The 24906-nt window shown below is 44.2% G+C and overlaps 1 protein-coding gene across 1 annotated transcript in view; it reads right to left on the reverse strand.

The window, feature by feature from the left end:
• adgrv1 (adhesion G protein-coupled receptor V1) overlaps positions 1–24906 on the reverse strand; it is a 723938-nt gene that overhangs the window by 675630 nt on the left and 23402 nt on the right. Inside the window, 3 exon segments of the mRNA XM_041185339.1 lie at positions 6724–6837; positions 12547–12651; positions 22011–22106. Coding sequence (XP_041041273.1) covers positions 6724–6837; positions 12547–12651; positions 22011–22106 — 315 coding nt within the window.

The following is a 24906-nucleotide window of genomic DNA, read 5'->3' on the forward strand; positions in this document are numbered from 1 at the left end:
GCAGAGGAGAGTGGTGGTGAATGGGGACTGACTGATAGACCCTGACATTTATAGCTCAGGAGGATGCCATTCAGCCCATTGTGTCCACGCGAGTCAACAAAGACCTGACTACTCTAATCCTATTTTCCAGAGCCTGGTCCATAGCCCTGGAGGCTATGGTAACGCAAGTGAATATCTAAATGCTTCTTAAATGTTATGAGAGTTTCTGACTCAACCACCCTTTCAGGCAATGAGTTCCAGACTCCCACCACCCTCTAGGTAAAAAAGTTTCTCCTCAATTCCCCTCTTAGCCTTCTATCTCTTATCTTAAATCTACGCCCCCTGGTTATTGATCCCTCCACTAATGGAAAAAGTGCCTTCCTATCCACCCTAGCTATGCCCCTCATAATTTTATACACCTCTATCAGGTCCCCACTCAACCTTTGCTGCTCCAAGGAAAAGAACCCCAGCCTATCCAATCCTTCCCCATAGCTCAGACCCTCCAGCCCAGGCAGCATCCTGGTAAATCTCCCCTGCACCCTCTCCAGTGCAATCACATCCTTCCTATAATGGGGTGACTAGAACTGCAAGCAGTACTCCAGTTGTGGCCTAACCAGCATTTTATACAGTTCCAGCATAACCTCCCTGCTCTTGTATTCTATGCCTCAACTAATAAAGACAAGTATCCCATATCCTTCTTAACCACCTTATCTACCTGCCCTCAGCCTTCAGGGATCTGTGGATATGCACTCCAAAGTCCCTTTGATCTTCAGTACTTTCCAGGGTCCTACCATTCATGGTGTAATCCCTTGCCTTGTTAGCCCTCCCCAAGTGCAGTACCTCACACTGTTCTGGGTTGAATTCCATTTGCCACTGCTCTGCCCACCTGACCAGTCCATTGATATCCTCCTGCAGTTTACGGCTATTCTCCTCACTGTTTATCACTCTACCAATTTTCGTGTCATCCGCGAACTTCTTGATCATACCCACTACATTTAGGTCCAAATCATTTATCTATATCACAAACAGCACCGAGTCCTGCAGAACATCACAGAAAACAGACTTCCAGTCACAGAAACATCCCTCTACCATCACCTTCTGCTTCCTGCCTCTCAGCTAATTTTGGATCCAATGTGCCACTTTGCCTTGGATCCCATGGGCTCTTACTTTCTTGACCAGTCTGCCATGAGGGACCTTATCAAAAACCTTGCTAAAGTCCATGTACACCACATCAAATGTATTACCCTTATCAACACTCCTGGTTACCTCCTCAAAAAATTCGATCAAATTGTCAAACACGACCTTCCTTAACAAATCCATGGTGACTATCCCTGATTAATCTGTGTCTCTCCAAGTGCAGATATATTCTGTCCCTCAGAATTCTTTCTAGTAACTTCCCCACCAGCAAGGTTAGACTGACTGCCCTGTAATTTCCTGGTTTATCCATTCCTCCTTTTTTTAATAATGGGACGTTAGCAGTTCTCCAGTCCTCTGGCACCTCACCTGTGGCCAGAGAGGATTTGAAAATTACTGCCAGGGCCCCTGATATCTCTTCCTTTTCCTCCTTCAACATCCTGGGATACATCTCATCTGGGCCTACGGACTTATCCACTTTTAAGGCCACTAAACTTACTAGTACCACCTCTCTATGTTAATTTCCACTAATATTTCACAGTCCTCCATCCTGATGTCTATACCCGCATCATCCTTTTCCACTGATGAAAGGTCATCAACCTGAAACACTGGGTTTAATTTTCCAGAGAGGGCCAGGAGCCTGATGTTGGGACCAGGCTCAAGGTTGTTGCGTGACATCCGGCAGCATCTTGTCGGAAGTAACCAATTCGTGGCTTGCCTCTGCGATCACCATTCAATTAGGGATGCCAGACGCCTACAGAAGATGGGAGGTAGACATGGCAAGCCTCATTTAAAGAGTGCCCGTCAGCCATCAGTGTGGCTGCAGGCAGAGTGTATAATAATAGTGTGCAAGGGCTCAGTGCAGCAATATGTCAGGTAGTCAAGGAAATGCAGCTCCACAATTCAGCAACAACTCCCTGGAGAAAAAGTGAAAGCCCTGAAGAACATGCTATTTCCAGAGAGTGGAAGGAGGAGGCCTGCCAGTCAAACTAAGCAGACATGGCTGGAGATTCCTTGAGATCAGCAGCTGCAGTGCAGTTAGCAGGACAAGTGTCCAATGCAGGATGTGCATCAATGACTTCTAATGCCCAGCAGCATGGAGCAGTACATGTAAATGGTGCCTCAAGATGTTCTAAAGGGAAGCATCACAGTCTTAACACTCTTTGGTATTCACCTTAAAGAAAAATGAGGACTGGAATTTAGTGCTCGTAACAGGAGTTCCCTCCACCACCCTCCCTCACTGGTTAGAGAAGCAGTAGGAGCCCCAAGTCGCTTCCGCAGGGGTGGATTGGCAGCTCCCCATTGCAACTGTGCCACTGGGAGTGCTGGCCATTGCCAATAATGCTCCCAGGCCCAGCTTGAGGATCAACATTGGATCCCACAGCGCAGATGAATAGGGCATGATGGAGGTCACAAGGGGGGGTGTCAGAGGCAAGGGTAATAGGGCAGCTTTCAGCGGTCTCCCCTCCCTCTGACGCCAGGTGCCAGATGGGTGTCTGGCAGAGAGAAGGTTAAATCTCCTTCTCCTGTCCATGCAAGCGCCTTGGAGCAGTTTCCTCATTTGTGAACAGAAGAATGCAAGAAACAGGAATAGTAGGAGAACATATGGTTCATCAGCCTGCTCCGCCATTCAATGAGATCAAGGCTAATCTTCGCCTCCACTTTCCCGCTCATATCCTTGGATTCCCTGAGATGCCAAAGATCTGTCCATCCCAGCTTTAAATATATTCAATGATGGCACAACCACAATCCTCTGGGGCAGAGAATTTCAAAGATTCACAACCCTTTGAGTGAAGAGGTTTCTCCTTATTTCAGTCCTAAATGATCAGTTCCTAACCCTGGGACAGTGATCCTGTGTTTCAGATTCCGGATCAGCATAAACAATCTCTCAGCACCTACCCTATTAAGGTCTTCAGAATGTGTATGTTTCAGTAAGATCACCTCTCATTATTCTCCAGAGAATATAGGCCCAATTTACTCAATGTCTCATCATAGGACAACTCCCTCATCTCAGGGACCAATCAAGTGAACCTTTGTTGTACTGCCTCCAATGCAGTATATCCTTCCTTAAATATGGACACCAAAACTGCACAGAGTATTCGAGGTGTGATTTTACCAAAGCCCTATAAAATTGTAGCAAGACTTCTTTATTCCTATATTCTAATCCTCCTCTTGCAATTAAGGCCAAAATATCATTTGTTTTCCTAATTGGTGCTCTTACCTGCATGCCAACTTTTTGGGCAAAATTTTTACCTCGGTTGGCGGGCAGGCGAAAAGGCCAAGCAGCCTTTGCACTTTTTAGGAAACTTCATCTACAAGCAAGATGAGGTTTCCAAAAAAAAATAAAAATTTTAAAATGTAATTAATAACATGTCCCTGCCCAGGTTTTATAATATTTTTCAATTCTTTATTATTTTTCTTGAAAACTCTTCATCTCCCTGAGGAGCTCTGTGCCTCTTGCCCTCCTTCCCCACCCCACACAGGCAGCACTGAGCACTGCTGCTTGCGTTTCATGCTGGGCGGGCCTTACTTGGCCCTCCAGTGTGAAATCACCTTCCGACCTCGATCGCAGGCTGCGGTCAGCTTCCCGCCGCGCTCGCCTGACAAGGGCTAAATACTGCCCTTTGTGTTCCATGTACGAGTACACCCAGGCCTCTCTCAACATCAACATTTACGAGTTTCATGCCTTTTAAAAATATTCTGCTTTTCTATTCCATATGACCAAAGTGAAAAACCTCACGCTTCCCCACATTATACACTATCTTCCATCATGTTACCCACTCACTTAACCTCTTTGCTACCCCCCTGTATCCTCCCACAGCTTACCTTCCACCTTATCTTTGTATCGTCAGCAAACTTAGATACATTACTCTCTGACTCTTCATCAAAGTCATTAATATAGATTGTAAATAACTGAGATCCTAGTAGTGATCCTTACAGCACTCAACTAGTCACAACCACAGTAGTCGTCTCCAGAAGCTTACAGTTGATGGTCCTCCAGATATCTGACGGACCAGATACTGACAGATGGGAGGGTGAGTAACTGATATGCTCTCTCTAGGGCCAATGCCAGGGAAACAGCAGCAGCATGGACACAGTGGCCTTAGGGTAATTTATACCCTGAGGATCCACAGTCCAAGAAGTCAAGCGCATCCCCCATCAGTGCAAATATTGTGTCCTTGGGTGGGACTTCAGGCGAATTTAGAGCATCATGTGACATGTGAGCAGGAGCAGGTGACTGAGGCAGCAGCAGCTGTGGACAGACCCCACTGTAGGGCAAAGAACAATTCCAGCCAAACTCACCTGGAGATGCTGAGCCTCAGTGAAGCAGAGAGGGGAAAAAGGGGAGGTGTGTTCCCATCTATTTGTCAGAGTTCCTCGAAACAATGTGGACTTTTGGGCAGAGATTGAAGGAATCCATCTATGTCATGAGCACTGCAATATCTCAAGCAGAAAGGCATGAGCTTCTCCATTGAAAGATTTGCAAACCTCATGGAAAATGGTCAACTGAATGGATGCAGGGGCAGCGAACTGGCATGAGCATACTGCATGGGTACATTCTGTCACACTGGACACTCCATTGCAATGATGGAGTATAGATATATAGGTGTGTGTATATGTGTGTGTGTGTGTATGTATATATATGATATCCCTTCACAGGTTCAGGTGGCAGAGCCTATGGCAGTGCCCACAAGGATGGGCATCATGCCCAACAGATTTTTTTTTTCCCCAAGACCAGATTCAATCATTTGTTTGAGTTAAGGGCTTTGCTACCTGGCATGAGTTCATTAACTGGCTTCATTTGAGCATTCATATTACTTCACCAACTACTGACAGTTTGGGGGTAAAATAGTAAGTGGCTGTGAATACTGATAAGTTTTAATAATTTAAAAAATAAAGTTAGGTTTCTACATTAAGGATTTTACTACAATATACTAGAAAACATGAGAGAGGGTCATTGGTCCAATTGTGATTGAACTTCAAATCTTGGTAATCTTATGTCACTTTGTAAATGAAATTCTACAGTAGGTCTTCACTAAAGTTGCCCCTTTTTCATCGCTTTGATTTAACGTTGGTCAGTTAATGGGACAGGTATTTGGATTTAGCATTGGTAGTTTTGTTTTAACATTGTTTCATGCCGAATTTGGCATAGGGTCACATGACTCGAAAGGCGGCATTTTGGAGCAGCCTCTTCCACCTCCCAACCCAGCTTCTCACTGGCCCACCAGGTCACCACCTGACCCTTCTGGTCCCCGATCCTCTCAGTGGCTGGCTGACCATCCTGGCCCCTACCCCTCCCAGTCCCAGACCCTCCCGCTAGCTGGCCAACCCTCCTGTTCCCCAACCCTCATGGTTGCTGGCTGACATTCCCAGTCCTGACCCTCCTGGTCACTGGCTGATCTTCCTGGTCCCCAAGTTTACCAGTCGCTGGCCATCCTTCCTGGTTCCCGATCCTACCGATCAGTGAACAACCCTCTCGATCCCCCACCCTCCCTGTCATTGGCTGATCCTCCTCATGACTGGTCGACTCTCCCAGTCAACGACCCTCCCACTATGACCCTGCAACTCAAAGCTGCTCTCACTCCACAGTTCCATTTCCTGCCTCTTAGTGCTCATCTCCCAAGCCCTCACAAACAGCAAGGGTTCAGGAGAGGGAAACAACGTGCGGGAGAAGCAGGGAGAGTGGAATGGTTGGTAAGCGACCGGGAGCGTTGCGGGGCACTGGGCAAGCAGCAGAGGCGGTGCACGGGTGAAAGCAAAGTATTTTAACTTACAAGGTGTTACAACCGGGATGGGAGGAATGCACGAAGTTTCAAGCCCCACTAGTCCGCAGGCTGTACCATTAATTTTAATGTTTAATTTTCTCACCAAGATAGCCAATTGTTTACCTACAATTCTAGTATCCAGAGGAAAAGAGATTCTGACCAGGCTTCTTTCAAAAAACTCAATGATTAATTTATTATAAAACAAAGCTCCTTTTAAACAAGTTTCAAGAACTGGTTAATCAGAAGTGTAACTAACTAACCCTTTTAAACTTCTCTGGTGCACACACACTCTTGGGGCCTTATTCTTCCAAATAAGTTGGGTTGTCCTGTGAGGAAAGGTTGAACAGACTAGGTTTGAATCTGCTGGAGTTTAGAAGAGTGAAAAGTGACTTGATTGAAACATGTAAGATCCTGAGGGGTCTTGACAGGGTGGATGTGGAACAGATTTTTCCTCTTGTGGGAAAATCTAGAACTAGAGGTCACTGTTTAAAAAAAAGGGTCACCCATTTACAACAGAGATGAGGAGAAATGATTTCTCTCTGGGGGTCCGGAGTCTTTGGAACTGTCTTCCTCAAGTAGTGATGGAAGCAGAATCTTTGAATATTTTTAAGGCAGAGGTCAATAGATACTTGATAAGCAAGGGGGTGAAAGGTTATCAGGGGTAGGTGGGAATGTGGAGCTGAGGTAACAGTCAGATCAGTCATGATCTTATTGAATGGCGGAGCAGGCTTGAAGGGCCGAGTGGCCTACTCCTGCACTCATTGCGCATGTTCATATGTTCATATATGTGGCTGAAAAACATTTAACTCAGTACAGAATGTTTCTTTAGAACTGTGTTGCTCACCTGGTCATCTATAATGGAAAGGTTATAAACTACCACTGCTCTCCCAGGAGGAAGAATGATGTTTCCCCTTGCTGGACTGATGTCTTCATCTGCAGAATTTGGACCTGCTGTAATCTGCCAGTACAGACACAATATAATAATGACAGGACCGTTATTAATTTTTACTTAAGTGGTGACATATTTCAAGTAGATTACATCACAACTGAGAACAGTGAGCATTACGCAATTAAAGTTTTACACAGTGACATAATGGAAAGTACCAGCAATCTGCACATCAACACTTTCTGCATTTAAAATGAGTATTTATACTCCTATATTCACCATTTACTATAAGGAAGAAATGTAAAAAAATTCTCATTGATACCAACAGGAATTGTTTGACATGAAAGAAAGGTCCTATCTAAATTGATAAGTAAAATTATGGTTTATAATTGGTGTAAAAAAAACAAGCAAAGAGCTGTCCCTCAGCTGCTCAAACATCTGAATTCTCACGCTCAGCCTTGCTTCCAAGGGAAGAGCTTTAGGGAGGTAGTGTTGAGTGGAGGTCAAGCATATCCCCACTAAAAGGGAGAAAGAAAATAAGAAGACTGATTTTTTTAACTGATATGATTCAGGGCAAGTCTAAAGTTTACGGATTAGCTAAACTTCCAGTGAATAAGTTTCCAGTTAAAAAACACCATTCAAATAATGTGCAAGCGCTGCTACACAATTCACTGTAACTGTCTCCTTGCCTTGGTAACTCATTTTTTTCAAAACATTGTAACATCAAACTTAATTTTCCTACAGTTAATATGATGTTGTAAATATAAATAAACAGCAAAGTAAATAAACACACAACAGTCATAATCAAGACTCAGTAAACCTAGCTAGTCATTCAATGTGCACTTCAAGATTTTAGTTTAACCCTAACTCATGCCAATGCATGTCCCCAGCCATTCCAATGGCCCCATTCCCTCCATGGTACTTCCATGCCCATTCACCCAGAATACACTCTATACAGAACCAATGAGTCCTATATTAACATTGGCATATGTGGAACTGCTTTAAAAATAAAAAAGCTTTTTATCTATACCTCTCATCACTTGCTGAGAACCAGACGCTCATAAAAGGATAATGTAAGTGACTTTTTTGACACAGGTGTGAAGAAGGTTTACAGCTTCGTGAAGTTATAATAAGCTATTTTTTCTGTGTTCTCTTTTGTCACTGGCGCAATGTTTATTTGCACAGGATAAAGTGCTTATAGTTTCAGTTATTGATACTTTAAAAGGCTGATTGATTGACATTTTTATCAGATTGAAGCAACAGCAGTTCATTTAAGAAAATTATGGGCAGGATCATCCGGTTGGTGAGCGGGAGCTGGGCAGCTCGCCGACGCATAAAATGACGCAGGGTGAAGTTGGGCGGAATTCCCAACATCATCCTGCGCCATTTCCATTTTCAGGTCGGCGGGGGTGCAGCCAAGTCAGCTGCACGCCCGCTGACCTGTCAACGGCCTATTGAGGCCATTAAAAAACCAATTTAGATAATCAGTGGACCATGGCAGCCACCATGGGGACTTGGTCCAGGACATCGCTCCTGCACTGCTGCATGGGCTAAACTCCATAGCTGACGCCATAGTTGGCCTCTGGCTGTGTCAACACGCGAGGGGAGCAGGGCAGCTCAACCTCATTCCAGCTTCCCCTTCTCCTCAAGAGTCATTCAGGGGCCCTTGGGCACCCATAGCGAGGAGGCTTAGCAGGTGCACACCCTGCAGCCGTCCACCCAGGTGACTCCAGGAATGTCCAGCCCATCAGAATCCCTTCTTCCTGTGACCCCAGCATTACTGAGGCCGAGGACCGAGCCTCTGCCACACAGCAGGATCCCGAAAGCAGGCCAGGGCTCTCCAGGTCTCGGCCCTCCAGAGGATGCCCATCAAGGACATCAAAGACAAGGCGGTTCAGTCAGCAGGCTGCCTCCACCTCCACTGTGGATGTCTGGGGAGCATCAAGACGTAGCGGCAGGGTTAACAAAGTTAAGATGTAACTCTTTCGAGTACAAACATGTTTCCATCTGTTCCTATTCAGATGAAGTTACATTGTTTCATAGTTTGCCATTGTGAGATTTGAACTCTTGATCTTGGGGTTACAAACCCAGTACCATAACCACTTGGCTATTTAGGCCAAGCTGCGCAACCTGGGCTCAGGTGTTAATCACTTGTACATAATGTTCACTATTGTAAATAAACTTCCTGAAGAATGTCTCCCTGCCTATGGCTCCTTGCTCTAATGAGTAGTGTTTGTGTGAAAACTTAGTTCCTGCAGAAAATAAAGGCAGGTGTCTCAGTCCAGGGCCTCTTCGTTGTGCTTAATGAAGCCTTCAAGCCAAAGTGATAGTCCGGCCTCACATCAGTGGACACGTTACCAATGTCTGTACCTCACTGGTGCTTGTCATTGCAGCCAGAATGTCATGGACAGGGGGATCAAAGGGTTCTGTCATTCTCTGTGCACTCTGTAGGCTCCCATTTCTTCAGCATCTGTGACCAGCAATACTGCGCTCCTGAAGGGGTCAGGTGCAGAAGGCTGACAAAGGATCAGAGGCTTTTAAAGTTTCACGGCTGTGCCTCCATGATATGACCCTGATCAGAGCGCAAGCGAACTGCCCTCAGCCAGACAGAAGTCAGGTATTCTCGGAGTCTATGTGAAGATCTATGGAGTAACCTCACTGCATGTCCCATCATCCTCCTGGAATCGAGTGACTATTAGGATCACTGCTGCGTCCCCATGACAGGAGCCTTATCACAGAGGGTATGTATACTGCCATAAGCCAGACTGGAGTCAAGCATTTACAGATGCAAAGTGAGGATCTATGGTGTCTCCTCACTGCATGTTGTCATCATCCTCCACGAATCTAGCAACTATAAGGGCCTCCCCAGCACGCCTGCCTCATCTGGCCATTGTGACGGCCTCAACGCCGTCATCTTCGCCTTCAAAGGCCTCCTCACCCTCATCTGCGTTGACATCCTCCTCATCAGAGGAGATGTACAGCTCCTGCAACTCCTCCTCAGCCAGCTCCTCTCTCCGTTGCAGCGCCAGGTTTTAAAGGGCGCAGCAGACGATGCCAATGCGTGATATCCTCTGTGGACTATATTGCAGGGCTCCACCAGACTGGTCCAAGTACAGGAACATCATTTTCAGCATCCCGATGGTTTGCTCCACCAAGGTGCGAGTTGCAGCATGAGCCTCATTTTATCTTTGCTCTGCTGCAGTCTGAGACGGCCCCACGAACGTCAACCACATTCTCTGCGGGTAGCCCTTGTCCCCAAGGAGCCATCTCTGCAGCTTCTCTGGACCCTGGAAGATGTCAGGAATCTGAGACCAACTGAGAATGTAGGAGTTGTGGACACTTCCTGGGAACTGTGCACAGACCTGCAGAATGCACTTGTGGTGGTCACACACCAGCTGAACATTCAGCAAGTAGAAGTCCTTGTGGTTGGTGTAGCTGACTGCTTGTTGCCACTGAGATCTGAGTGCTAGGCGAGAGCAGTCGATGGCACCCTGCAGCTGAGATCTGGGCAAATCCCAGTGCTCTTGCATCCGGGCTTTCCAGGCCTTGGGCGAAATGTACAAAGTTGTGTGCCTTCACGAAGATGGCATCCATGACCTCATGGATGCCTTTGTGGGTGGAGACTTGAGAATCCTACAGAGGTCACCTGTGGAGCCCTGAAAGGAGCCACTAGCATACAAATTGTGCACCGTGGTCACTTTCACGGCCACTGACAGTGAATGCCCTCCATGTCTCCATGGCGCCAAATCCTGCAGCAGGTGCTAAATGTGACTAACCAGTTTCCTGGACATGTGCAGTCTCCCAGCGACACTGGTTCTCAGTCATCTGCAGGAATGAAAGGTGGCCTCTATAAACCCTGTGTCTACCTAGGCACCATCCAGCAACGGCTCACTGTGGCTCTTCAGTGGTGTGTGTGGGAGCCCCAGCCATCCCTTCTTCCTGAGGGTGCTACTCTTCTCTCTGCCCAGCTAGGCACCTCCGTCGCTCTCTTCTCTTTCGTCTTTGCTCTCTGTAAACCATAAGGCATACAGCTAGGTCGCCAGGCTCCATGCATCTGATGTACTCTTCCTGCAGGATGAAGGAGAGAGACACATGGGTTAGCTTGGGTGTTCTAAGAACCTCTCTTGGTTAAGGCTGAAAGCCCCTTAACACATCCCAGAGAATGCAGGCCACCACTCGATGTCCAGAGTTTAGTGCACTGCATGGCTGTCCCAAATTCCATCCACTTCCTCATCACTCCACCTGACTGATTAGCTTTGCCCACTGGACTGCAGGCTGTGCTCTCAGCTTAGGTGCAGGCATTCTCCTAACCTGCACTGCAAAGCTGCACTTTTAGCTTGAACTATGATGGAAACTGGTCCAATCCGGAATGATGACATTGCAAGGGGCTGTGAGTGCCTCCACCAGAGATTGTGCCATGGCCAGCTTTAGCAAGGAGACTGTACAACGTGCGCAAGCATCTAACTATTTTGTAATCCACTCAAATGCTCATTGGTTTGTAGTCTGTGCTCAAGGGCTGAAAAGCTCTGGAGCACTTGGTGGCATTTTCATGCCTCTGCGTTGCTTGAGTAGGCAAATAAGCTAGAGGCCCAACTCCACGCATGTCAATGTGGCTGCGCCTGAACTGTCTTAGCTGCAGACTAATGGTCACTTTATACAAAGTTTCCCTAGTGTGGGATCGCTTCCCTCCACTCCGCCGCCCCCCTGCACATGCTTGCACGCTACCATCCACCACAGGGCAGCCCTTGCCCCGGCACTGCACTGTCAGCCAGCCAGCAAAATACAATTTGCCCGTACCCTCACTTGAAAGCGCAGCTCCTGAACCTTGATGTCCAACAGGCGATCCTAGTGAGTGCGGTGCAACGTTACTGTGCTGTCACCTCCAATTTCTCCTCGAAGTGCTGCCCGCCAACTGATCGGATGATCCAATGTGGGGGGATGACTCCGGCGAGCTGGGCTTATAATAATATGCAGATATATTACCATAAAGTTCTGGATGTCCGATGGTGGGAAACACGGCCTGCCATTGACGGGCAAAGCCGATGATTGCAAAATGGTTTCACAACAGCGTGAAACCAATTTTTGGCCTTCTCGACATATTGTCCTCTCACACCGTCAAACACAGCCGACACCAGCAGGCATGGAAAATTCTGCTCTAACAGATTTTGCTGCAGTCTTGGAGGCATACTGCATTTTTAGATATGCCATCTGTTAGATTCTTTGGTTAACTAAGGCCCCATTATCTATTCAGAAAGTTCTTTTAAAAAAAGCCAGATAGTTCTGCAAGTGTCCTGGTCAACATTCTTCCCTGAAACACTTGTTTCATGCAAACTCGTTGCCATATCTACCTAAATAACAATAAATATATTTTAAAAATAATTCATTGGCTATGAAGTACATGTTGAGGATGTCAAAGGCAGTAGGTGCAAGGTATTTCCATCTGAAGGTTGTTATAATTTTATGGTCAAATAAAAACAAACAGCAAAATCACACAAAACAAACACATTGTATAAGAAACTGGATGCTGTTCTGGAAAGGCAAAATTCAAAATTACGTGGAAAAAAAGTAGTTGTAGAACAGTAAAGGACATCCAAAGAAAATTTCAGAAGAAGTAATCCCATCAGATCCAGAAACTGAAATCATGATACTAATTGATGGTTAAGTCAGGTGGCTGTTCACAAGTGACCTGTGCTATATTAATCAGCCAGTGGCAGTAAACCAAATGCTGACTTCTGTTATTAAGCTAAGATGAGACCAAAAAAGTAATTTGATATCACTTACCTCAAAGTACACAGTTACGGTCCCATAGGTTCCTTTCATTCTGATTAGAGTAAGCAGCACAAATTTATTTGTATCTCTTGCCTCATCCACTATAATTATGGAAGACTGAGGGAGAGACAAAGAAATATAATTTCAGCAATATACCTCTCAGCCTGAACAGCATAGACAGATCCGTAACCCTGACAACACGCAACTCTCACAGGCAAATTAAACTAATTTGTAATGTGTTCATTAATAGCATTAAATTCCATGGGAAACACATTTTGCATAAGCCTGTCAACCTTTAAATGCATGCGGTTTGCAAAATTTAAAGAGTCAAGTTTTAATATAAATGAGCGAATGACATAAAAATCTGTGATAGTTGTTGTCACTTGTTAGGAATAAAGTGCTCATTAAAATAAAACACGGCTGCTCCTTGGAAACGGAATATTGTTTGCCATCTTGCCAGTAAGATCACCAGTACTGACTCTAAAGTTCCTTCAACAGTGGTTAGAGATAGAAAGCTGTATCTGCATTGCTCAAGCATATTCTCACTGTGTAATGCTTCCATTTCTTGCACATACGTTCTCCCAGGCAACTAATTTTGACATTAATATTGTATTGACATTAATATTACAAAGGAATTGGATTTGGATCGTCGATTAATTTCTTTTCAAACTCTTAATTCCCCATGATGTTATAAAAGACATTTTTCATGAAATTGAAATTTTGTAGCTAAACAAGGAGTCAATTCAAAATATGGATATGGTATGAATTAATTTAATTATTTAAGTAAAATTTCCAAGTATTTAAAAATGAGCTACATAGGCAATATACTTTTACTCTTATTTTATCATAAGATTTTTCTAGCAAGCAAGTACTTTCATTCTAAAGTATTCTGTCATCAAAGAATGATAAGGAAGATCTCATGTATAACTCCCAATCAGGAGGAAATATTTCAACTTGAGCCAAATGCAAAAATGACCCACAATTCCTAAACAGCAAACAAATTCTGGTGATGTATCTAGACATTTTTTCTCCAACTGGCTGCCGTTGAAATGTATAGGAATCAGCACTGGTGCTCATCCTTAATTTCAAACTTAACGCTCGAAGCTAAATCAAAGGCTCTAGTTTAAGTCCTATCCAGCTATATCTCACCAATATGTCAAATAATACTTACTCCCCATAACATTTCCTTCCCTGTCTATTTCTGGCACATTTTTTTATAACTCTGTTTCCATCATGACCGTTGATCATCATGAATATGCTCATCAATTCAATTAACTGGAATCACACTGAAGACAAAACCACCACCTATATTCCATCACTGCTGTCCTGCCCACTACCTACAAACACGCAACAGATACTTGTTTCTATGATTCTATGATCAGGTTGGCTGGCAACACGCAAGGGCAGATTTCATCGCATTGAGGGGCAGAGGTCCCAGGTTCAACCTTTTTAGCCGACCCCCAGAGTGTTATGGCTGCAGGGCCGGCTTGTTCCAGTCATGTAGGCTTCTAGAGACTTGCCTTTGGGTGTGGGGGCGGGGTGGCAAGCCATCAGCACCTCCTCCCACCCTACCCCCTAGCCCCCCACCCATGTAAAAGGTAGCCCTATGTTTTTCAGAATTTTATAATCAATGCCTGGCTAAGTAATTAGTTTACATAATAAAGTTTTGACCATGACTAGGCTCCCACCTTGCTGCAACCTGATCTTCTCCCCACCAACAAACCCCCTTGTCTCATATCCTCAAACAATTTATCCCCAAAATCTGACATACGATTTTGAGACACGAAGCCTGATAAACAACTAAGAGCAAGTTTTCATCTTTGTGCAGAGAAACAAGATCTGCACCTTGGTTAAAACCTCCAGGAATGAAATAATGGATGATGAAGGCCTGCAGATTTCACTGCCCTTTGCCCCAAAATATATTGCAAGCATGATTCCAGATCTCAAAGCTCATATATCCCAAAACACTTCTTATCAATTTTCCCAGGTCATCAGATCCCCCTCCACCCCAGATTTTGGAAAAACACCCTACTCACCCCAGCCAGTGCCTCAGATCCATGACTCCATAATAAATGCTCCTAAAATCCCACTGATGCCATGAAACATCAATCCCAATCACATTCCATCTGCATCTTCAAGACACCACTCCCAGGGCAGAATTTTCCATTTATGAGGCTAAGTGTGGTGGCTGGTGGTTTTGGCAGAATGGCAGGAACCTGTGCCCAATTCTGCGCTTGGAAGCTCATTAATTATGTACAGGCAACTATCGAGCCAAATCACCTGGTGGGTCAGGAGCTGATTCTTCTGCCCACTGTCAGCTGGCAGGGTCGAAGGTCCTGGTGCCACATTTAAATGCCAGTCCAGCACATGCATCTCACTCTCTCCAGCCCACTGGTCTTCAAGACACCCACAGAGATGCCTTCCAGCCACCCACAGAGATGCCTTCCAGCCACAAGGCAGCGGACGAAAGCCTCAAGAATACGGCAGCACTCCACCTCAACCACCAGGCCCTTCAGGCCTTGATCAGGGGAGTGCGAGCACACAGGCATGTCCTGTATCCCAGAGGTGGCTCCAGGAAGCGCAGCAGCTACACGTCGTTGGCCTGGGAGGACTTCGCAGAGCAGGTCAGCGTGGCTGGCAACCATGCCCGAAATGCCGTCCAGTGCAAGAAGAGGATGAATGATTTCATCCACTCTGCCAGCATGAGTCATCTTTAACTCCCTCCAATATTAAACTCTCATCATGGCAACGTGCACTTAAACAGCTACTCTCTTCAGGGATCTCACACAACCATTAGTGGGAGACACATATCAACACTCATTCTCTCACAGAGGCTTTCACATCACCACCATTCCATCATTTTGTTGCTTACACTCCATCCCTTCTGGGGAGGGCTCACCACACATAAGCATCTCACCTAACCAATGCTCCATTCCTTCTCATCACATGCCTTTCTTTCTTCTTCATACAGGCCAAACTGGCATACAACAGGCGCGCAAGATCGCAGATCGGGAGGGACGACCCAAGATCATTGCCCTCACTGAGTTTGAGGAAGCTGCTGCTGTGCTGGCTGGGGAAGACTGGGATCTGTGGGGAAGGGGAGATCAGCCTCTCCCAGCAACCTAGTACGGAACACAGCTCCATCACTTCACCAAATCCTGGCACTCAAAGAGATTCACATGCAGTATTATATAGCTCATGCTCATTAACTGAAACTCTGTTTTCTATTTTCTAGGCACCAGCAGGCCAAGGCCCACAACATAGTCAAGCACCAGTCCGAGCTCTCAGACCATGTCTGAAGAGGAAGCTCACATGCATCGTCCACCAGCTCAGAGGCACACACTTCGGTGGGGCACAGCTGCAAATTAGGCTTGGACTCACTTTCTGGAGAACATCTCACTGACATGTCTCCGCAGCAATTGGAAGCAGGAACAGCCCAAGTCTTCCAGCATTCAGAGGGCTGCTGGAGACCAGCCACCTATTCAGACCAAGTCAGATGATGAGACTCTGGAAGTGGCCGCCAACTCAATGCTGAAGATGCAACGACAGGCAGCAGAACATCAGACAGAGATTCAACAGTCACTCAGCAGACTAGAGTGAATGTGGAGGAATGCGTCTGTGTTCTGTCTGATGTTGTGCCTCCGACATGTAAGCACCTCAAGGTCACCATGGGAAGGCTGGCGACCACCATGGAGAGCTTGGTCCAGCAGGACTTGCCGGATTTGTGCTCGAACTTGCACTCCATGGCCACACATCCTGGTGGCACCATCAGGATGTAGGTGACATGAGGACGAGCCACCTTGACCTCCCTCCAGGTACACCATCTCCTTCAGAAGTCAGGGCGGGGCCCTTGAGCAACCACAAGGAGGATGAGCATCATTCCGAGACCCCGGGGGCCTCCTCTCAGGACACCCCAAAGGTATACAGCTGCGGAGGATGTGAACCCATCCACTCCAGCTGCTCATGCCGCAGAGGGCGCTTCTGCCCCCGAATAGGTGACTCTTATCAGGCCGGGGCCCTTCAGGCCTCGGGCCACCAGAGGACTTCCACCAAGGTTATTACAGGCATCAAAACGTAGCAGTCAGCAGGCTGCCTCTGCCTCTGCTGATGATGGGGCTGCACTCAGGCGTAGTGGTAGGGTTAGGAAAGTTAAGAAAAATTTATGTCACTTTTGGGTCATGGGTATTCTACAACTGTAATGAGATTGCACTTCTGTGAATACATTTGATGGTTATGCGAACATCTTAGTCAACTGAAGGTATTGTGATTTTGTACACTGGAATCCTCTTTAGTCGAGGTTTAGCCATCTTCCCACTCAGTGACAGTGTCTCACTGTGAGATTAACATTCAGTAGAACTAGTCTCTGCACCCTTGTGTGATGTCAGGGAGAAGTGTTTAAATCTTTTTTTGAAGTGTGTAATGTCAGCGTTACTAACCCTTCTCCCTCAAGGAACACCACTGAGTGAGAGCAGCACATCAGCATTGATATTCAAGCAGCATTTGTGTCTCCTCAGTGATAGTGGCATAAGACAAGACTTGCACGGGAGGAGGAGATCTCTAGGCATGTCCACATCTCTGTCGTAGCAGTGTTTGCATCATTAGATGGCGGTGAAGGCTTCAAGTCTTCTCTCGCATCGCTTTTGTGCCTCAGTGGATTCTCAATTCCCAGAGACAGCTCACTCACAAGGCACCGCGGATCAAAGCAGAGATCATGGCCTGGTGATTCATGAAGCCAGAACACGCAAGTGTGAATACAGGACTCGTTCTCACTGAAAGTGGTTGGACATCCCCTGAGGTGAAAGGGAATGTCATTGAGGGCTAGGAGAGATGTGGCCATAGGCCCTCACTTAACTGTACTCTTCCTGGAATCTGTCAGCAATTGAAGTATCATGGGCACAACTCCCACGCCTTCCTTCCTCCATGGTATGATCATGCTTGGACCTTCAGCAGCCTCCTGAGGTTCCTGGGCCTCCAGTTCTTCATCCTCCGATCAGCTCTCATCATCCTCCTCCATTTCATCCTCTGGCAGGAGTTCACCTCTTTGCAGTGCTAGATTGGGAAGGGCACAACACACCGCAATGATGCAGGAAACCATGTTGGGAGTATATTGTAGTGAGCCAGCTGAGAGGTTCAAGCATCTGAAACACATCTTCAGAAACCCTATTGTCTGCTCTATAAGGGAGCATGTGGAGCTGTGAGCAGTGTTGTTCCTCTCCTCAGAACGACTCTGAGGGCGGCGCACCAGTGTCATCAGCCAGCATTTCAGTGGCACAGTACCCCTTATCCCCAAGCAGCCATCTCTGCAGATGTAATAGCTGCTCAAAAATCTCAGGCACCTGGGAGTGGCTCAGGATGTCGGAGTCATTGCAACTCCCAGGGTACCATGCACAACATGCAGTAGGTGCTTCTGGTGATCACACCCCAGTTGTACATTGATGGAATGATAGCCCTCGTGGTTTATAAACTTTAGGGGCTGCTATCATGGAGCCCATATAGCCACATGGGTGCAGTCTATTGCATCCTGCACTCTTGGGAAGCCTGAGATAGTGGCATAGCCGGTGAATCTCATACCTTGGCTCTCTTCGTCCAGAGCAAACCTGACATACTGATGGGCTTTCCTGTAAAGGGCATCTGTGACCTCTATGCATCAATGTGTTGCAAACTGAGAGATGCTGCACAGGTCCCCTGTTGATCCCTGGAAAGACCCAGAGGCAAAGAAATTGAGCACTGCGGTCACCTTCAAAGTCACTGGCAGGGGATACACTCCAACTCCAAATGGCATCAGGTCTTCACGAAGAATGTGGCATACGTGATGTACCAGACCTTGGGACGTGCACAGCATTGCCACGGGCTCATTTGTGAATAGTAGACTCTTACAATAAATCCTAGGTCTGGCGATTCACCTCCGTTGTCTGGGTCTCTCCGCCTGACACTCATGTTCATGCTCTGGCTCTGCTTGACCATGTCTCTCAGGCATGGCCTCCTGCTGAGCTGTGTGCAGCGTCGCCTCTCCCTCCTTCACCTCCTCCATTACATTAGCATCCTAACAAAGGTAACATTGAGCCCTGGATCCATATCTGCTTTTGCCTTCTCTCTGAAAGGAAACATTGAAGACATTAATGATTCAAGGGGCAAGAAAGTGAAGCTAAGAAGATGAAACATATGGAAACTAAGGGTCCATAGATTTTCTTGCCCTACTAACATGGGGACTGATGCCACCTTGTCCCTGAGACACTAGCATACATATCGAGGTGAGCAAGATGGCATCGCAAATATGTCACATCTTGTGCCCTGCGTTGGATGCTAAGGTTTAATTGAGATGAGTGGCCCAACCTAACTCTGTGCTCCAATGTCTGATGTGGCATATTAATGACCAGTCAGTTACTCATGGTCAATGAATGGATGCCCTTTGGCCCGTTAGGAATGTCAATTCTTGTGAACACATGACAGGCCTTCATTGATGGAATGCCATATATGATGCAGCTGTGCCTCCTTCACTATTGCCTGCATTCCCAAATTCTAAACTCCCACGTGTTACTCTTGAGATGTAGTGACTGTGATGTGAAGCCACTGAATTCTGTGTAGCCCTTTAACAGTGCTAATGAGGCCATTGGTTTTCAGTGGCTCTCATCACCAGGAGGCCTTCCTCCTTTCTAAGCAGACTCCTGTTCACTCATATGGCAACAACAAGTCAGAGGGCGACCCCAGTAAGGCCCACTCGCATTTGCCCTTCCTCCTTACTGTCATTCCAGAGCCAGCCTTCCCTCCCCTCTGCCCCCCTTGTGTTCACTCTTCCCCCTCAATGCCATTTCACAGCCTTCCTTCCCCATTGCCCACCTTGTGTTCACCGTCCCCACCCTGCCTCACAGCCCACCCCCAGTTGAAGTGCTAGTTTCTGAAAGTGGAGTTCTGTCTGACTACCACTGCACAGTGATGTCCATGTGGACAGCGGTCTGAACCAAGAGAAATAGGAGACCCCAGCCGCAGGACTGGTCACTGTCTGAAAGTGGAGGCCTGCATGAGTACCATAGCACAGTGGTGTTCTTTGGGACAACAGAGGCAAAGAGCAGGAGCAGACCAAACCTCCAGTCTCAACAGTGTGGCATTCATTTCAACAAGACCGGTGCACCACTATGGCAGATAGGATGTATGCTGCACTCACCTCAAAGTCCGATTTGTATACGCCACCCCTTTTCAAATGGGTTTGAGGTTGACTTAATTTCCCGCTGGGGTGGCACAAGATTGGAAGGCGTGATAAGATTCCAGCAAGCAGCTGTTTTAATGAGCATTCATGAGATGTTAATAAATGCAAATAGCTTTCACACCACTAGTCAGCAGGATAACTGACCCAACATTAACCCGCCATTGGGAGAATTGCCAACTGTTTTTACGCCAGTGGATTTCCGACTTTTTGACTACTGCTGGATTCTCCGGTCCCATCCGCACGAAACCCGCCACAGGCTGGAAGGGAAAATTCCGCCCCCAGTGTTTCCACGTCCTGACATCCCCTCCTAATAATTCCATATCTCACAGCCCTCGTTTAATGTTTACACATCCTAGTAGTCATCACAATGCTTTTCCCCATGTGTTCTGCAAATTAGCTCATATTTAGATTTTCCCAGTTCATATGTTTGAGCGCTATGTAAATTTCTTCCAGTTAATTGCCATATAAGCAAAAGCAATTTTGTTATTCTAATTTACTCATTGGAAGTTGCAAATTTTTACCAAAGAGAAAGTGAACAAAACAAACTAATCAAATTATTTAAAGCATTTGCTGAAAACGTCTTAATTTTTCATTCACCATTTTATTTGTTTTCAAGTGTACAAACTAAACATTATGGTTCTGAAGTGCTTTTAAACATAAATATTTAATCACACTAATCTGATTAAACTTCATTATAAATTTTTCTTATGCTATTTTTAGTAGTTTTATCATTTTTTTCAATTGTGGGCTTCAAAAGATTGGACTTGAAGTTCTTATTTTGACCCATCATTAGCACTACTAGCTTCAGTAAAAATCCCATTGTCTGAGCTTGTACAAAAGTTCCCATTCTACTTTAATGTGGGTGGCAGATTCATTCACAATTATAATGGAATATCTCCTCATGATGCAAAAGGATTGAGTGTTTCCATATTGTTTGTAAAGAGGCATAATGCATTTTTCAAGTAAAGAGGAGCTGTTAGGGAAAAGGAAAACTATACACATCAACAGACAATCCTCTAATATTCCTCACTAACTCCCCACCCCTCCAACTCCACCAATTAAAGTTCTTCTTTCAGCCATCATACTCCTGCATGCTGGAATTCCCTACCAAAAATCACCTCCCCTTGGCATCCCCACCTGTGTCTTCAGATGCTTAAACCTGCAGCCTCTTCTCCAATTTGGTGTCCGCATTCTCCATATTGTTTACTATTCTGAAAACTTCTCTTTTAAATGAGAACAATACATAATGGCTCCTGGGTTGATAGGTCCTTACTGGGCACCTTTGCTCAGCAACTGTATGCAAACTGTTAGAGATACAAGTAGATCCTTATATTGGTAAAATATTATTAGTCAGTTCCATTTTTAGGAGTTCAGATATTCTTCTGATGGGTTGAGGCATACTCATCCCATGGTTAATTATTTTCTGTTGTCCAAGTGGTTTTATGAAAATTGCATTGAGGAGTGCCAGGTGTGATCTAGTTTTGCAAATTTAAATTTGGACATTGCAATCCCACTTGGCTCAAAAATGGTGCTACTAGTCAATCATGAAACTGCAGTAGCGGGATGATTTGAAGAATCAAAGTGAAGGATTATCCATCACTGTTCAGCTAATGTTAGTTGAGAAAGCTGGCACAACTATAAAGCAGAAGAGGATACTCCCATCCATTCCAATTTTTAGTACAATTCAACTTCAAAAACAGTTTACATTTTATAACACGTTTGATATAGCAAAACATCCTGTAGGTCAAATGTAATTTCTGAAGTATTGTACAACAGGATTGTAAAAGAACATTAAAATAGCACAGCAAAAAAAAAATGCTGCAATCACTTTTTTATTGCCCTATTTTGGCACAGCCCAGTTAAAAGGCCCTTTGACATTTTTTTTCAGAATCCTAATTTTACTTTCCTGTCCTTGTTCTTCCATCTAAGCATTGTTCACATATCACTTAATGCTAATTTCTTCAACATCACCAAACTTCTGTTCCAGTGCCTTCAGAATTTAAAGTGCTTTATTATTCTGACTGTGCACTATAGGGACTGTTATATGTGCTGTAACACATGATTTAAAAACAATAAGAATGATCTAACAAAATTACATTGCTGAAGGCTGTCCCCCCACCCACCCAACCACCTAACCACCTAACTCTCCTTGCTGGGAATATATTTGAGGAATTCAGGTTCATGTTCTCAACAATTTTCCATCCATTAATTTGCCCCAACATAAACATACCAAATATGCTAAACAATTATACTGGTGGACAAAGATGCTTACCATATTCAAAGATATAATTCCAAATGCATTATCATTCGACAGAATAGTTACTGTGGCAATGTTGGGAATTCCAAGCATCACATCAGCAGAAGTGCCCTACGTTTAACAAAAAAATGCAGTACTGTCATTAAGTAAAATACATTATCACGGTTCTAATAATTGTGTGCTTTTATATAAATATATAGGTTTTGAATGCATAATTCCAGTTGGATTGGTTATCTTCAGCTGTTTTTAGATTGCTTATGTTTGTCTTCAACAACCCCAATAACAGTGGCTATAAATAGCATCAGCCTAAAACACATTTCACACTTCCAACCTAATTTATGGAGTGAAAAATTAATAGCCAAACTAAAAATACATTTGCAAAAACTGTTTTGATACAATAGTCAGATCCCATAATTTCTGTACACTGCTGTAATTACCAGATGGATCACAGTTTTGTTCAAAAATGTAAATTGGTCAAGAAATGTAACTCCTACAGAAAGGAAATTCTTTGGGCACCTCAGATTAATTAAGACTCCATGTTAATAAAGAGGTCTTTCAAAACTCATTTATCACGGTTTGACAACCTGTTAATGACACCATAGCAATAAGAAACTAGGTATAAAGTATGCAGTTCTATTTGAAAATAAAGTTTCTTTTCAGTCCTTTGCCTTTATACGTTATCCTTTGACTTAAATGTTAAAAAGCTTAATTCTATACCCAGCTCCAGGTTAAAGGTCTCTCCAATTTGATTCACGCAGTGAAATGAATGGTTGTGGGAAGATAAATGCAACAAACACGTCTTCTTCTAACTGGCTATATCAATGTAACATACAGAATTGTGTTAAATAAAGCTTGTCTATGAAACACTGTTCTGAAATTCTTATTATCATAATTTATACTAAATCCAAGCAAAAACAAAACAAGAAACCTTTCCATGCTGTTGTCAGAATTAATAAGACTTCATATTCAAAATTCATTCTCATGGGTGAGTCCTTATTCACAATTGCACAGTAAAATGTTAATTAATTAGATTATGAACAAAAACTGTTCGAAATGTTTATTTATCAGATGTACAATTTGAAATCTAGACCAAATTTTAGGTATTGGATATTATAAGATACAGAGGTGTCTAAAAGCCATTGACTTAACAGCTTCTTAGAAAATGTACACAAATGCACAAGAATCAGAGGTAAGGATAGTAAATTACAATATGCTGATCAAAAGTTTATATGGCAAAAATTACATTTAAACTATTGAAAAGCAGAATTGAATGGTCTGAAAGGTGGAATGTTTTTACATTTAAATAATGCTAGTTTGAAGCCTTGAACCTTAAATGCCACAAATTTAGAAAAATTGAAATATCTGCATAAACATCTAGTAATGTTTGATATATTGATTTTTGCATAAAGAACAAAGCTTAGGTGTAGTTTTAGTTAAGTCGATAATTCCTATATCACTCTCTATCACATGTAAACCAACATCTAAGTCCTCAACGTCATAAAATATTTTGGAAGACTGTTGGATTTATTGATTTTAACAAGTAAATTCAAAGGGACAAAGGCATAAATAAGGGACACATATAAATAATCAAACATTCAATTTTACTCTTTTCTCCAAATTACTACTCCTACTGGTAAAATATTCTGATCCATTTCATATGTACTGGACTGGATACAATGTTAAAGCTCTGGTATTTGTATTGTTCTCTGTTAAGTACTTGATGTTGTCTGAAGCTCCAAAAGATACGTGATAAATATTGTGGCCCCACACAGTTTCAGACTCATGATCACTTGTGCTAAAGTCAGAACTTCATACGCCCCACATAGGGTTCTATTATGAGCAGTTTCCATAGCAATGTCCTTAGCATCTTATTGTTCACACAGTACATTATTCAAATTTTACCTCCATGAATGAATTAGCCTCTGCTTTGAAATACCTGCAGTTGTAATCTAAATTAGATTTACGCTCCCAATTTAAAGTGAATGATTTTTTTAAAAATTCTCATAATACAACAGCATAGTAATAATAAAGAAAAATATCATTTAAAACAGAGATTTAATTTAATTAATGTTATACAAGGGCTTTTGTTTTACAGATAATTGCAGCTTTGACACAGAATGTTCATGCATTTCATTATAGCACTTTGAAAACTGAAGATCATAGGGGAGAAATTAATTTGCATAGCACTAAATGGACTTACCTAGTTTCCCCAAGGGAAGGAGGAGGTGCAAGTTGCTACCTGCCTAGCATTCATTTGTCAATGAAATTTTTGAGCACTATGTTGGAACAAATTTTATAAATTAATGCTTTTGACATAGAGATTCACACAATGGAAGCGCATCTTTGGAATTTCTGTTCCACTCTGTAAGTAGCACAGAAGTCAGCTTGACGGAGTACAGCTTCAATAGAGTAGTTAACTTGCGAATTTGGTGAGTGAAGGACTTCCAAATGTTGAGGGGAGAGATGCTTTTGTGGTCTTTTTCAAGACAAGGAGTGGTCCAAGAGAGGTTATGAGAGACAGCGAGAACTGAGGTCTACAGACTTACGAATTAAGAGCCGGGAGGTGGGCCTCTCGGCCCCTCGAACCTGCTTCACAATTCAATAAGATCATAGTTGATCTGTAACCTCAACTCCACATTCCCACTTATCCCCAATAACCTTTCACCCCCTTGCTTATCAAGAATCTATCTACCCCTGCCTTAAAAATATTCAAAGACTGCTTCCACTATCTTTTGAGGAAGAGAGTTCCAGAGATTTGCAATCCACTGAGAGAAAAAAATTCTCCTCATCTCTGTCCTAAATGGGCAGCCCCTTATTTTTAAACAGTGATCCTGAAGGGTTCTCAAAATTCACACATTTTTCATATCATCAACAAGGATCTGACTTTTGGACTTTTATAGCAGAGGACCTA

This window comes from Carcharodon carcharias, chromosome 4 (assembly GCF_017639515.1).
Source record: "Carcharodon carcharias isolate sCarCar2 chromosome 4, sCarCar2.pri, whole genome shotgun sequence".
Taxonomy (NCBI): domain Eukaryota; kingdom Metazoa; phylum Chordata; class Chondrichthyes; order Lamniformes; family Lamnidae; genus Carcharodon; species Carcharodon carcharias.